The sequence below is a fragment of the Ascochyta rabiei genome, chromosome 8 (assembly GCF_004011695.2).
Source record: "Ascochyta rabiei chromosome 8, complete sequence".
NCBI classification, from domain to species: Eukaryota; Fungi; Ascomycota; class Dothideomycetes; order Pleosporales; family Didymellaceae; genus Ascochyta; species Ascochyta rabiei.
Genome location: NC_082412.1, coordinates 1,501,870 through 1,515,625, shown reverse-complemented (window position 1 = coordinate 1,515,625; position 13,756 = coordinate 1,501,870). Strand labels below are relative to the sequence as shown.

General features: G+C 57.8%; 8 protein-coding genes across 8 annotated transcripts, besides 4 other annotated features; 4 read left to right on the top strand and 4 right to left on the bottom strand.

Annotated features, from left to right (window-relative positions):
- Positions 1 to 86: 86 nt before the first annotated feature.
- On the top strand, positions 87 to 2,058 carry EKO05_0005448 (uncharacterized protein; the record flags this gene model as incomplete). The annotated part of the gene is made up of 3 exons (XM_038940075.1): positions 87 to 315; positions 367 to 938; positions 991 to 2,058. The coding sequence occupies 3 exons, from the start codon at positions 87 to 89 to the stop codon at positions 2,056 to 2,058; spliced, it is 1,869 nt and encodes a 622-aa protein (XP_038798461.1).
- A 172-nt stretch (positions 2,059 to 2,230) lies between these two features.
- Positions 2,231 to 2,265: a tandem repeat.
- Positions 2,266 to 2,357: 92 nt separating this feature from the next.
- Positions 2,358 to 5,048, top strand: EKO05_0005447 (Vacuolar protein sorting-associated protein 16; the record flags this gene model as incomplete). The annotated part of the gene is made up of 4 exons (XM_038940154.2): positions 2,358 to 2,496; positions 2,566 to 2,672; positions 2,730 to 2,858; positions 2,907 to 5,048. The coding sequence occupies 4 exons, from the start codon at positions 2,358 to 2,360 to the stop codon at positions 5,046 to 5,048; spliced, it is 2,517 nt and encodes an 838-aa protein (XP_038798460.2).
- A 749-nt stretch (positions 5,049 to 5,797) lies between these two features.
- EKO05_0005446 (uncharacterized protein) lies at positions 5,798 to 6,013 on the top strand (the record flags this gene model as incomplete). Its single annotated transcript, XM_059636603.1, has 1 exon — positions 5,798 to 6,013. One exon carries the CDS (start codon positions 5,798 to 5,800, stop codon positions 6,011 to 6,013), a length of 216 nt encoding a protein of 71 aa, XP_059492586.1.
- Positions 6,014 to 7,022: 1,009 nt separating this feature from the next.
- Positions 7,023 to 7,730, bottom strand: EKO05_0005445 (Trafficking protein particle complex subunit 31; the record flags this gene model as incomplete). The annotated part of the gene is made up of 2 exons (XM_038940115.1): positions 7,023 to 7,491; positions 7,546 to 7,730. The coding sequence occupies 2 exons, from the start codon at positions 7,728 to 7,730 to the stop codon at positions 7,023 to 7,025; spliced, it is 654 nt and encodes a 217-aa protein (XP_038798459.1).
- Positions 7,731 to 8,998: 1,268 nt separating this feature from the next.
- On the bottom strand, positions 8,999 to 9,766 carry EKO05_0005444 (uncharacterized protein; the record flags this gene model as incomplete). Its single annotated transcript, XM_038945998.1, has 1 exon — positions 8,999 to 9,766. One exon carries the CDS (start codon positions 9,764 to 9,766, stop codon positions 8,999 to 9,001), a length of 768 nt encoding a protein of 255 aa, XP_038798458.1.
- Positions 9,241 to 12,120: a mobile genetic element.
- Positions 9,703 to 9,736: a tandem repeat.
- On the bottom strand, positions 10,090 to 11,351 carry EKO05_0005443 (rRNA-processing protein EBP2; the record flags this gene model as incomplete). Its single annotated transcript, XM_038940221.1, has 2 exons — positions 10,090 to 10,376; positions 10,427 to 11,351. 2 exons carry the CDS (start codon positions 11,349 to 11,351, stop codon positions 10,090 to 10,092), a joined length of 1,212 nt encoding a protein of 403 aa, XP_038798457.1.
- Positions 10,938 to 10,991: a tandem repeat.
- EKO05_0005442 (uncharacterized protein) lies at positions 11,591 to 11,937 on the top strand (the record flags this gene model as incomplete). The annotated part of the gene is made up of 3 exons (XM_038940218.1): positions 11,591 to 11,635; positions 11,682 to 11,799; positions 11,855 to 11,937. 3 exons carry the CDS (start codon positions 11,591 to 11,593, stop codon positions 11,935 to 11,937), a joined length of 246 nt encoding a protein of 81 aa, XP_038798456.1.
- Positions 12,121 to 12,284: 164 nt separating the features above from the next.
- On the bottom strand, positions 12,285 to 13,428 carry EKO05_0005441 (Protein disulfide-isomerase; the record flags this gene model as incomplete). Its single annotated transcript, XM_038940226.1, has 2 exons — positions 12,285 to 12,853; positions 12,900 to 13,428. 2 exons carry the CDS (start codon positions 13,426 to 13,428, stop codon positions 12,285 to 12,287), a joined length of 1,098 nt encoding a protein of 365 aa, XP_038798455.1.
- Positions 13,429 to 13,756: the final 328 nt, after the last annotated feature.

Below are 13,756 nucleotides of genomic sequence, written 5' to 3'. Positions count from 1 at the left end.
GCCGGGCGTGTTTACCTTTTCCTGGTTCGGGGTAAGGCCGGGCCGTGCACAGCAGCTCCACCGCGACGGGCAGTCGCGCAGCGCCCATGCACCTGCTTTATATTGCGCGGTCGCAGCAGTCACTCAGAGAGCTCTACCTGCTGCTGGACGACATCTTGGATCCGCGAATGTACTCCAGCTTCCACGCCACCACCGCCTCGGCGCCCTCGCTGCGCGCATCTGCAGCCGAATCCTACACGGCCATGGCGCCGCCCGCGCAAGATGACCCGGGCAACATCAAGGTCGTGGTGCGGTGCAGGACGTTTGTGCCACGAGGTGTGTTGTCAGACCAGGTTCGAGCGCTCTTGCAGGGCTAATGCGTGGCAGAGAGAGAGAAGGGCACGCAATGCCTGATTCGCATGGACCCGGCAACCGAGAAGACGACGCTGCTTGCCCCCGAGGTCGACCCCGAGGACCAGCGCAGGTCCAACGTCGAGGACAAGGAGTTCACCTTCGACCGCTCTTTCTGGTCCCACGACGAGAGCGATCCACACTACGCCCAGCAAGAGGATGTGTACAAGTCGTTCGGCGAGGAGTTCCTCGACCACAACTTCGGCGGCTACCACACGTGCATCTTTGCCTACGGCCAGACAGGCTCGGGGAAGAGCTACACGATGATGGGCACGCCAGAGAACCCAGGCCTGATCCCACGCACGTGCGAGGAGCTCTTCGATCGCATCCAGCACGAGCCGAAGCCAGACACGAGCTACCACGTCCAGGTCTCGTACTTTGAGGTGTACAACGAGCATGTCCGCGATCTGCTCAGCCCCCGCACCAATCCGCCCATCTACCTCAAGATCCGCGAGAGCCAGAAGGACGGTGTGTACGTTCAGGGCCTGGTGGAGGCGGAGGTGAAGAGCTATGCGGATGTTGCCTACCTGATGCAGAAGGGCGACTCGGTACCTACCACCAGACCTACACCAGACTCCAACATGCTGACCAACTGCACAGAGCCGCACGACAGCAGCCACCAAGATGAACGACACGTCTTCTCGTTCACATGCCGTGTTCACCATCCGGCTGAGGCAAATCACCCACTCGCTCCTCTCCGACGAGACCGTCGAACGCACAGCTCGCATGCGCCTGGTCGATCTTGCCGGCTCAGAACGTGCCAAATCTACTCAGGCTACCGGGCAGCAGCTGAAGGAGGGCGGCCAGATCAACAAATCTCTCAGTACGCTGGGTCGTGTCATCAACGCACTTGCTGCTCGTACACAGGACACCAAGGGCAGGAAGCCTCGACAAGTCATCCCCTACCGCGACTCAGTCTTGACATGGCTGCTCAGAGATTCACTTGGAGGTAACAGCAAGACGGCCATGGTTGCCTGCATCGCTCCCGCCGACTACGAGGAGACACTGTCGACTCTGCGCTACGCCGACCAGGCCAAGCGCATCCGCACCCGTGCCTCGGTCAACCAGGACTGCCTGTCTGCTGCCCAGCGTGACGCCCAGATCGCCGAAATGTCAGAGCAGATACGCAGTCTGCAGGTCAGCGTGAACGCAGCCAGTCAACGCAAGAGGGAAGAGGCGACGGAGCTGGAGGAGTACCAGCGACAGGTGTCGATGATGCACAGGCTGATGGAAGAGAACCGCCAGGTCTCAGCAGTGAAGATCAGGGCGCTCACATCTGAGGTGGAAGAGCTGCGTCCAGTCAATGCGCAGCTGCGTGCTGAGATCGACACGCTGCGCCGCCACCTTGCGCTTGCCGTAGGAGAGCTCAAGAACCCCATCGTGCTACCTCCACCGCGGTCGGTGGGCACGCCCGACTTTGAGCGTGAAGACTGGATGGCGGGCGATGCAAAGGGAGCTGCGTCTGATGCAGAGGGGAGTGATGACGATTCAGACTCGGGATACGACGAAGGGGATCATGATGAGCTGGCGCAGGAGCTGCACGACGAGGCACAGGCGTTCTTGAGCGACCTTGGACTGTTCCGCAAGAAGGTTGGAACTGATGTAGATCGGTTTGGAGTACGTGACGCTCTTGCGCACGCCATAGGGTTCGATCAGGGGGGACAGTAGGTGGAGGCAGCCGTCCGCCTCGGAGGGCAAGACGCTATGTTATGAATGCATGCAGCGACGGCGTTGGGTTCAGGTCATTTTCTAGCGGTGCATAAGTAGGTAGCTCGAATCGAATAGATATCCCCCACGATGCCTGGGTGTGTGTGTGTCATGCAGGTACCAGAGTGGTGGTGCGGCTGGCGGTGCGGCTGGCGGTGCGGCTGGCGGTGCAAGCTTGAGCACAGACAACGTCAACCTCGCTCCAGGCGCGTCCACTCCAGCCGTCCAACATCGCAGTCGGCCATGATAGCGCTTGAGCCATGTCGAAGCCAACCGCCAACTGGGAAAAGGTCGGCGACAAGTTCTACCGCAAGGTCCAGCTGTACACGGCCGTGTTCGACCAGGACCTCGAGCTCGAGAAGTACAACGTGGTCGGGGCTCCGTACAGCGGCGCAGTAGGTAGGTACGCAACGGCCCTGCGTCCACGCATAGCTCGCGAGGCCGTGTGCTGATGCTGATGCCGAACAGCCGTCTACCGCGATGAAGAGAAGCTGCACACGTACAGAGGGCCCGGGGTCGCCAAGTCGAGCATCGACGTGTACAGCTGCGCCGGCAAGCTAATTCGCAGCATCAATGTACGATGTCGCGCACTCGCAATCCAGCGCACGCCACAGCTGCTGACGTCTGTGTAGTGGGACAAGGGCATCATCAAGGGCCTTGGCTGGTCAGAGGACGAGAAGCTGCTGGTCGTCACCGAGGACGGCACGGTGCGCTGCTACTACGACCTCCAGGGCGACTTCGCACCCTTCACGCTGGGCCATGTATGCGCCGCCGCTCCTCCATGCTCGCACGCAGACTAAGAATGACAGGATTCGGACCAGCACGGCGTTGTCTCCTGCCGCTTCTACACCACCGGCTTCGTTGCGCTGCTCGGCAACAACCACCTCATCTCGGTCGCCTCGTACGCGGAGCCGCGCCCGAAGCTGCTCGCCATACCGCCCACGGAGCCCGTCGTGTCGTGGAACATCATACCGCCTGCGTACTCGCTCTCCCGCTCCGTCGAAGTCATTCTCGCCATTGGCAGCACCCTGTACGTCGTGGATGCGACCGAGGCCGAGGACCGCAACTTCGATGCTGGCCCGTTCAAGCACATCAGCGTCAGCCCGCGCGGCGAGTTTCTCGCCTTCTACACAGAAGACGGCAAGGTCTGGGTGGTGAGTGGCGATTGGAGCGAGAAGCTCAGCGAGTATGACAGCCGCGTCAAGACGGTGCCCAAGGATATGCAATGGTGTGGATCCAATGCTGTCGCCCTGGCCTGGGAAGACGAGGTGCATCTGATAGGTCCGAAGAGCGCAGCCACCAAGTTCTACTACGACACCTGGGTACACTTGCTGCCGGACGTTGATGGTATACGGCTGCTGACCAACGATGTGTGCGAATTCATCCAAAAAGTCCCTAACGAGACTGTCGAGGTATTTCGCCTTGGATCGGACTCGCCTGCCGCAAATCTACTCGAAGCCTCCTCGCTGCTGGAGCAAAAGAGCCCCAAGGCAGACGATCTCATCCAGCTGATTCGGCCTAATCTGGCTGAGGCGGTAGACGCGTGCATCAAAGCTGCGGCGCACGAGTACAACATCCACTGGCAGAAGTCGCTGCTCAAAGCTGCGTCGTACGGCAAGTCGGTGCTCGATCTCTACTCATCAGACGACTTTGTAGACACGTGCGACACGCTGCGAGTCCTGAATGCTGTGCGCTTTTATAAGATTGGACTACCTCTCAGCTACGACCAGTACCGACGAATGACGCCCGAGAAGCTGGTCGAGCGCCTCACAAACCGCAATGAATATCTCCTTGCGCTGCGAGTTGCCGATTATCTACACCTCCCAGCGAGCCAGATCCACGGTCACTGGGCACAGCAGAAAGTGCGCGTCTCTACGGACCCCGAGGAAGAAATCTGCAGTCTCATCGTCAAGAAGCTCCATGGCAAACCTGGCGTCTCTTTCGAAGAGATAGCCCGCGCCGCCTACGACGAAGGACGCATCCGTCTCGCAACCTCGCTCCTCGACCACGAGCCACGAGCAGGTAAACAAGTGCCTCTTCTCTTGAGCATGAAGGAAGACACCATTGCGCTTGACAAAGCCATCGAGTCCGGCGACACAGATCTCATCTTCCACGTACTGCTGCACCTGCGCAAGAAACTCCCCCTCGCATCGTTCTTCCGTGTCATCAACAGCCGGCCCGTCGCCACCGCGCTGGTCGAGTCTTCCGCCCGGGACCAAGACACCGACCTGCTGAAAGACCTCTACTACCAAGATGACCGACGCCTCGATGGCTCTGCCCTCCTCCTTTCGTCTGCGCTCGCCCAACCCTCTCTAGCTCAGTCTCTCGACAAACTGAAACTCGCCTCCAAGTACCTGTCCGACTCGCGCGACGCCCCCGCTGTGTTCACACGCACCGCCATCGACGAAGCCCAACGCTTGCTCCAGCTCCAGGCGCAGTTCGAAAAGGACCTGTCCAACGCGCGAGACATCCCCAACCAATCCACAACCGGTACCAGCCTCATCGGCCTAAGTGCGAACGATACGATCTTCAATCTGATCAAACTGGGTCACCAGAAGCGCGCGCAGAAGATCGTAAGCGAGTTCAAAATCCCGGACAAGACGTACACATGGCTTCGCCTACGCGCGCTCGTTGCCGCGAGACATTTCATCGAGATCGAGGAGTGGGCCAAGCAGAAAAAGAATCCGATCGGGTGGGAGCCGTTCTTCAACGAGGTGTTGGCCGCCGGAAACGCAAGAGTGGCGTCCATCTTCATACCCAAGTGCACGAGCTTGACGGTCAGTGAGCGAGTGGATATGTGGGTCAAGTGCGGGTTGCTAGTCAAGGCTGGAGAAGAGGCGCATAAGGCGAAGGATAGGGAGTTGTTGTTGAGTCTGAGGGACAAGGCGAGTGGCAGTGCGTCGGTGGAGATTGAAAGATTGCTTGGAATGCTACCGCAGGGGAGACGCTGATGGAGACATTATGAATTCCAGCTACAATGGCTTTGGTGTCGAGCACGCTGACTTGCACGAAAACTCTCGAGTGAGTGTCAATAGACTCGCACATCCCATGGAGATCTCCAATATGATGCGCATCGTTCCACACGCTCCCCATCTTGCTCGTGGAGTTATTTGCACTGTCATCGAAGACGCTGACGCACACAAGATTGTGATGTTTCTGGTAAGGCGCAGTGACTGGGCGCGACTTCCCCCCGTCATCGCCAGCTCTTGGCGTGTTGTTGGGAGTCTTGACAGGCTGCCGCGATCTTCCCTTTCCCCTCACCCAACGCCAAATCGCACGACTCGAGCAGCGGCCCACGGTGGAGAATCATCAAGCTCTTCAAGACGAACTCGCCCAGCTCGAAGGTCGACCGACCCATGAAGAACACCAAGCACTCCAAAGCCAACTCACCCAGCTCAAGCAGCGGCCGACCGTCAATGCTCACATCGCGGTCCAGCGTAGTCTCAACGAAGCCCTGGAGCAGATTCATCTCAGTAGCTTAGATCTTCACACAACGGCAGATGTTCTAGTACGGAAGGAAGAGCAGCTCATTGATTTGGGAACTGTGTGTCTAAGTGGGACGGATTCATTGCAGTGTCAAGTGGAAAAGCTGCGCGGTCAAGTGAGGACGGAAACAGAACTCCGTGAATCGTGTGATCAACTGTCCATTGCGAACAGACGGAAGAACGCCGCTTGCAGGCACTGGCACAGATCACTCACAATGCTGGCCTCGGTTCGTCGGAAAGACAAAGCTCGACTGCGACGAATGCACATTGCGTCTCGACAGCGTCTCGATCGGTCCGAGTCTGCCAAGTCGAAAGCCCAAGAAGATCTCCGTCCATCTCAAGACCTGCTTGCCCAGCAGCAAGCCCAGGCACACATGAGCAACTGGTACAAGACCAAGCGGAACAGCACCAGAGTCAGGATGCCGAGATGAGAGCTCTGGTCGAAGCGAACGTCTCGACTGCAAACAGCTTCACGGCTCTGAGCGGCGTGAGCTTGAGGGATTTAAAGGGCGTGGGCTTGAGGGATTTGAAGAGATGGGAGCAATTTGCCAAGTTGCTCGCTCTCGGCTCGCTTCTTCGATGTTTCATGTTTTCCGTCCGCATTGAGTAAACACATGTGTTTTTCTGTACCTGTAACTTGTTGTACCTGTAACTTGTTGTACCTGCAAGGTGCCGTACCCAGCGTCTGTAATGGACGCCTCTATACTCATGTAAATAATAATCGGTGGACCTTGGTCTAACGCCACAAGCACTGGTTTATGACAACGGTTCGCAAGCATGCATACCCTACAACGTGCCTCACCTTGCATTGGCTTTGTCTGTGCCCGGCTTTCCCAATTTATTGGAAGAACTCAGCAACGCTCCAGATCCGCTGCAACCGATGATCGTAGCAGTGTCTTGTCTCGCGAGCAAAGTTCTCCTGTCTGGCACGCCACATTCCGCAAGCGAACGGTCATTGTGGCGGGAAACGCCAACGCACACATGGCTCACGGAGCGCCTTTTCGACTGCTTCCGTTTCCTGGTTTCGTCCGAGTGCATGCGGAAAGACCGATGATACCGATACCGAAGCATTCAATCTGTAGGATCAGCCGCCGGCTCACTTGACGAAGCCTTGATCCAGGACCCGTAGGATGGCAAATCCGATTGCTGACTATCCCGCTTCGGCTGGAGTCTCGTTTGCCTTCTGCTCGGTTGCTTGCTCGTACGACGTCTTGCAGCTACACGTATTCAGCCTGTTCGCATCCTCGCCGGATCTGTTACAAGCTGTCGAGCAAGAGCTTGCTAGTCGGTGGGCAAATGCAACGATGGAGATCTGGCAGGTCATGGCGATGTTGTATCCATTGCTGCGCTGCAAATGACGCAGATGTGCATCCGTGAACGCCGCGCTATGCCCGTGGGCGTGTATGAAGCTACAGGGTCTCTCCACCATGCCAGTCCAGTCTAGCCTCCTCCTCTCCCGAGAATCTCCTCCCTCTCCAGCACCTCCGGCTTGAACTTGATCAGGAAGACCGTCTTGTCCGGCCACATGGCCTTTGTCTCTTTCCCTTGCTCTTGCTCGCCCACACTGTGCGCCGTGACGCCCTCGGTCGGAAACCCCGCGCCATCGCACACGCCCTCTATCACGCCAGCCACAAAGGCCGCGCAGTTTAGACTGCTGAGCTCCCTTGGTAGCGAGATGTACTGGTTGACCATGGGCTCGTTGTCGAAGAGCATGTACTGCCCCGGTTCCGTACTCGACTTTTCCAGTGCATCGGCCGGCCGCCCGAAGAGGTGCCGGTATAATGTCTGCGCGATGAATTGGAGGAGGGGGAGGATGCGGGTTGGTCGTATGCTTGCGAGGGGGTTGGAGGAGCGCGAGAGCAGCAGATCGAGAAGTCGCAGGCCGATGGGGTAGCCTTGTGAGTTGAGTCTGGGCAGGTGGTCAGCATGGCTCCCTGTGTTCTCGCATTTCACGCGCCCGTACTTTTGCTCGAGATCGCCCACGTTGGAGACGCCTCGCTGCGCGTATGCAATCATCTCAATGAAGAGGTAGGCAAACGCCGCCCGGCTGAGCTCTGCAGTCTTGCTCCTGTTCGGATTCCGGTCGTATATGCTCTTCTTGTTCGAGGGATACCGCAGGCCCGAGCCCTGGTTTGGTGTCCCGCTCATGGTTGCGCTGCGTGCTTGTGTGGATCGCCTGTCGGGGTGCGCTGGTGGCTGTGCGTGGGGCGCTGATTCCGGGAATGTGACGTGTGCGATCTGGAGCCGGCGCTCTGGTGTTGGGGGAGTAGTTGCGCGAGTGTAGCAGTGCGAGTGTATGGGAATGATCGCGGCTATCTTGGAGCGCCTCCGCTGTGGTCGTGGTGGAGCGCCATGTGGGGTCTCCGTGCGACGAGGCGCCCCGCGGCTAAACCGCCAAGCAGGAACGACATGTCTTGAACACCACGACCATCTGCATCAAAACGGGAAGTTTTGTAGGCGCTTTCGTTATGACTACGAGGCCAGTCCTTTTGACTCGCTCATCATCTCACTGCGCTCCTAGAAGGCTTCAGCACACTGCGAATATCTGACATGGCTGCTATTATGCCTCTGCCTATGGACATCTTGTTCTGCGACACCATTAGCAATGTTTCACTAAGGCCAAGAATGGCTCATGGTACAGATCAACGTACCTTCTTCGAACTCAATCCCGTCAGCTGTGCAAACCTGCCGATCGCCTGACCTTGTGGCAGCTCCGCGTTAACTCGGCACGCAGAGAGCTCGTCAATTCTGGCCTTGTTCGCGTTACCTGATGACCTGAAAACACATTGCATGGAGCACGAATACCTCGAACGCAATTACGCGAACATTGAGACGATGTGAAGGACGTCCCGCGATCAAACTTCCATGTCACTGAGGACAGCTACTCAGCGCAGACGAGAGTGACTCTACTTTACGCCATCCGCCTGCTTGATGAATTACCCCACTTGTAGTCACCAGTACTGAATGTCCGCTCGCAATGGCCACAGCCAACTCTGGGCTGTCTTCTGCTTGCATCTGACGTTTTGCTTTTCTCTTCGGGCGCCTCGCCGCTGCAGCCTTCACGTTGCAGGTCAGCTTCCTACATCTATAACTTCCTGCTATGGCGTGGCGGCATGGCGGCAGCACAGCGGCAGCACAACTACCTACACAGTGGCAGCATAGCATTACGAGTGATCAGCTTTGTCTGGTTTGATCTATGTGTCAGAGACACTGCGCCTACTTTCTGTAGTACGGGGGGTTTGCGGGGACACGAAACGCCTTATGAGCGAGCCTGAGGAACAGAATGTACAGAGTAAGAGGTGATCGAATCCTACCAGTCATGAACCTCCATATTTCTCTCTGCTTTCCGTCCACATCTCCCAAACCCCCCTCACAACATCATATCACCAGTCCTCACCAACCCCCAACCCACGCCCTCAATACCGCCACCCAACGCCCGCCCCCTCAGCATCCGCCACCTCCTTAGCTCTCTGCAGTGTCTCATCCTCATACAGCACCCTAACCTCCCATCTCGTCTCCCTACCCATAGCCAGCAAAACACCGCCATCGCCCGCACCCCACTCCTCAATACGACTCACCACCCCCTCTCCAGCGACCAACCTCTCCATGGCATCTCTCGCCGCCGTCCGCGCAGCGCCCCGCTCCACAAAACTCCCCACCAGCGCCGATGTCGCGGCGAACCCCCGCGCCTCACCAACCCTGACGCCCGCGCCGACGCCAGAGAACGAATACACCAGCGGTCCGTGCCTGGTCACCGTATACACCGGCGCGGGCAGCGCCTCTCTGACGAGCGGATTGTCCTCGCGCAAGACCTCCAGCACGGTGAAAGTCGCGCGCTGGCCCTCGACGATAAACGTCCGGAATCCGTGCGTCTCGAACGCGGCGCTCGGGGTCTGCTCGCCCCATGCGTCGGCGGGCGTGTAGGCTAGGGCGTCGAGCTTGTCGATTGCGCTGGGGCTCGAGGACGTGCGGTCTTGGATTGGCGGGAGGAGGTGCGAGAAGCTGCGCACCGGGCCGTGGATCGTGTAGGTGTCGGTGTGCGGTGTGGTGATGGCGAGGTAGAGGACTGAGGTGTCTGAGGAGGGGAGGGGGCGGAAGTCGTCCGTTGGTTTGGTGTACCGTGGGGGTTGGTGAGTGGTGAGTGTGGGTGGGAGGTCGCCGAAGAAGATGTCGTTGTTGTCCATTGTGGAGGTTGAGATCTGGTCAATGGATTGGAAGAGAGGCGTCGTTCGTGTGATTTATATATGGGTACCACTGATGAGTCCGCCGTTTGCTGGTTGACCACCTTCACCCAGACTCCTCGTCCACCCGACCAGCCACCGCTATGTCAGCACTGGTAACGTGAGTAAGATGGATCATGGAGATTCTGACAGAGACATGCAATGGTATCTTCAATATGACGGACAGCCTACCCGATGCACTACAAACTCATACAAACCCTGCTTTTGACCTTGAAACGAACGCCAGAGCGCCTTATGGATGCCGTACTCTTCACATCACTACCCGTCTAGTGCTTGTTCGCGCGCCTAGCCTTGCCCGGCCTCGCCTTTGCAGCGCCGCCAGTCTTGCCCTTCATCTTTCTCGACGAGAAGCCCCGGCCGTCACCGCTCGACTCGGCAGTGTTGCTCTTTGCGTGGCGCTTCTTGCCGCCGAATCCAAACTTCTCGTTCTTCTTCTGGCGCTTGCCTCCGCCTGCTCTGTTTTCACGGCGGTCGGGCTTCGAGTCGTCGGCCTCAACGCCAATGTCGAAGAGGTCTTCCTCGTTGGTCTTCGTGATGTCTGCGCCTTGACGTTCTGTGATAGTGTTAGCATCTGCTCTGGGTAGATAGAATGATTGAACGTACTCCTCTTCAACAGGTTGATCTGCTCGATGGTGTCTCTCTTCTCCTTCGCGCGCTCCTGCATCTTCGCCACCTGAACCTGCTTGCCGAACTTCTTCAGATCCCTCTGCTTGCGCGCCTCGGCAGACGCCTTTTTGCCCGCAGCCTCGTCGACCAGCTTCTGCTTGATCTTGCCCATGTGCTCGTCGCTCTTGACCATCTCGGCGAAGTAGTCTGCGGGACGCGAGAACGACACGCCCTCCTTCTTCAGTCTGCCCCGTGCGTCCTTGACTGCAGACAAGCACTGCTTGTAGAAGGCGAGTTCGCGGTTCAGGTCGTCCTCGACGTCGGCGATCTCGACGGGCTCGGTGCTGGTCACGGACTGGTACTCTGAGAAGGCGAGCTTCGAGTAGGGAAGCTGTATGCGGTTGAGGGCAGCAGTGAGAGCGGCGGTGTTGTTGATCGTCAGACGCTGGTGGGGGATGATGTCGCCCTTGTCGTCTGAGGCCAGAGACTCGATGTCGGAAAGCGGAATATCTTCAGCCTCATCGTCCTCCTCCTCCTCGTCTTCATCCTCCTCGTCATCGTCGCCGCTGACATCGCTCTCGCTGTCCTCAAGACGCGAGAGGTCGAATGCAGGGCGCTCCTCTGCATCATCATCGTCGTCTTCGCTGTCGTCCTCATCCTCGCTACCCTCAGTCTCCCACTCAACCTCCTTTTCTGTCGCCTTCGCAGCCTTCTTGCCGTTCTTAGACGTCTTCGCCTTGCCGTTGGCCTTGACCTCCACCTCGTCCAGCGGCACGCCTCCGGTCTCCTCTTCGTCTGCAACTGCCGGCGCGTTCTTCTCCTTGCGTTGCCTGGCAGCCTTCTCCAACTTGCGCTGCTTCTCGAGGGCAATGTTGCGCCCCTGGCGACCGTCCAGCATCTTCTTAAGCTTAGTTCCGGCCATGTTATCTGATTTCGTGTCTGGACTTTCGGCGTGTTACAAGCCCAAACGTCAAAGCTCCCCATGTCCAAAAATTATTCGAAATCTTGGCGCAGAAAACCACTAGCGCCTGCCTGGCGATACACCGCCCTTCGATAAGGAAAGAAGCCGCGGCCCGCCGCATCACGTGTGCTGTTGTATTCACTCCCGCCTACGCCTGCCTCGTATTGGAGTACATCTTGTGTCGGCTTCTGCATTTTACCATGGCGACCCCGCAGAGACAACCCTCAACGCCCAGCGACGTAACGGTGCGTTCAAGTCAAATCTCTCCAAACGCCCACTGATGCACAGCAGTCCCCCGGCCTCAACGCCAGCACAGACAGCTCGGGCGAGCTCGCCGCCGTCGTCGACGACCTGCTCAACCAGCTAAACACCAAATTCACCTCCGTCAGCAGTGAGCTCCTGTCGAAGAGTATGTTGTACCTTTGTTCAGGTACAAACAGATGCAAGCTAAGCAGCTCGAATAGTGGACGACATGTCTCGGCGGCTGGATAGCTTGGAGGCGCAGATCCAGGCTGGGGATGGGAAGACATCGGGGTCTGGCAAGTAGGTATTGTCGGCGCAGACGCTTCTGAGACCTGAGGTACCGACAAAGGTCGCTGCGAAGCAAAGCCTTTCGCCCGTCCGACGATGGGCATGACGGTTTGTTGTGCTGTTGCTGCCAGCCTTCAACAGCAGTACTCGACGGCTTTCATCACGATTTACGACACTGCATGCATGGGAGTATTATAGAAGCGTTCCAAATTGATATCATGATTCTATCTGTACACGCTAATTCATTGTCGCGTCACACGTGAGCAAAGCTCTGCTTTTACGTTCATCCTACACCCAGCTACGAGCAACAGTCCCAATCACAACTCGCTCCTATCGCACATCATGATCTTGTACAGCTGCCTCCTACAACTCGCTCTTGTCGTCTGTGCCCAAGAACTTCCTCAGGATGTTGCTCCTGCTGATCAAGTCGTCGAGCTTCTCGGGGGCGAGGTTGCCCTTGCTGATCAAGCCCTGCAGACGCTTGGATTCCTTCTCAGCGTACTCCTTGTTGGCACCAATCTTCTGGAAGACCTTGACGTAGTACTGAGCGTACTTGTCCTTCAGAGTCGAGGCGAGGGTCGTGGCCTCCTCAACGCCGTCACCGTAGGCAGACTGGAACTTGGCGATGACGGTGTCGAAAGCCTCGATGGTGCCGCCGGTGGCATCAAGACCGCCGCCAACAGCGCGGTGGGTGCCGGAGTTCTTGTTCAGATACTGGACGAACGCGTCCTCAGAGCGGGCGCCCTCATAGGGGGTGGGCTCAGTGGAACCCTTCTTGAAGAACTTGATGGTAGGGTACGAGGAGACGCCCTGCTCCTTAGCGAGAGCCTTAGCATTCTCGGCTTCGGCGTCGACCTTGGCGACCAGAACGTTGGGCTCATTGACGAAGGTGCTGGCGAGAGCCTCCCAGATGGGGGCGAGGGTCTTGCAGTCTGAAGTTGTCAGCAATTATTCATCGTCCGGAGAGAAGAAACGTACGTCCGCACCACGGCGCAGTGAAAGCAACAAGCACATCCTGGTCCTTTCCAACCTTCTGCTTGAAGCTCTGGTCGTCGAGGTAAGTGACAGCGCTGGGCAGCTTGCCCTTGGTCTTGGGCTTGACGGCCGTCTTCTCTGTGATGAACTTGGTAAGGCTCTCAAGGTCACGGCCGCCCTTGTAGTCCTCGGGCTTGTCGCTCTTTCCGTCGAACCACTTCAATGTAGGGAACCCTGTGACGCCGAAGCGCTTGCCCAGGGACTTGTGCTCATCCGCATCGACCTTCGCGACCGAGACCTTGCCGGCGGCGTGCTGAAAGCCGGTGGCGAGCTCCTCGTAGATAGGAGCAAGGTTCTTGCAGTGTCCGCACCACGGGGCGAAGAACTCGACAAGGGCGGGCTTGCCAGACTCCAGGACGACTTCATCGAAGTTCTTGGGTGTGAGGTCGATAACGGAGGATGCGGGCGCTGAGGCGGAGGCAAGGGCGGGGAGCAGCGCAACGACCGCGGGGAAGAGGCGGTTGAAAAGCATAATGGCGGTTTACTGCAGTCCTCGAGTGAGAATGAGGGCTCAGGTTGATTGAGGTTGGAAGTTGTGGATAGCTACTTCGAAGTAGCCGCAGGTGGCGGACGTCTTGGCACATGTGGCCTCTCTCAATCGAGTAAGCTGTTTCACTTACAAATCCAACACGATGGAAGGCGAAAGCAAATGACGCAAAGACATCTGTGCCAATCATCACGTCCACGCAGTACGAGATCAAACTCCAATGCTTGATGTGCACAAACAGGCATGGCTCACTTGGTCAGGGTTCGAGGTCGGCATGCGTGGGGTCATATCAAGCGTCAACCAAGCATCGTGA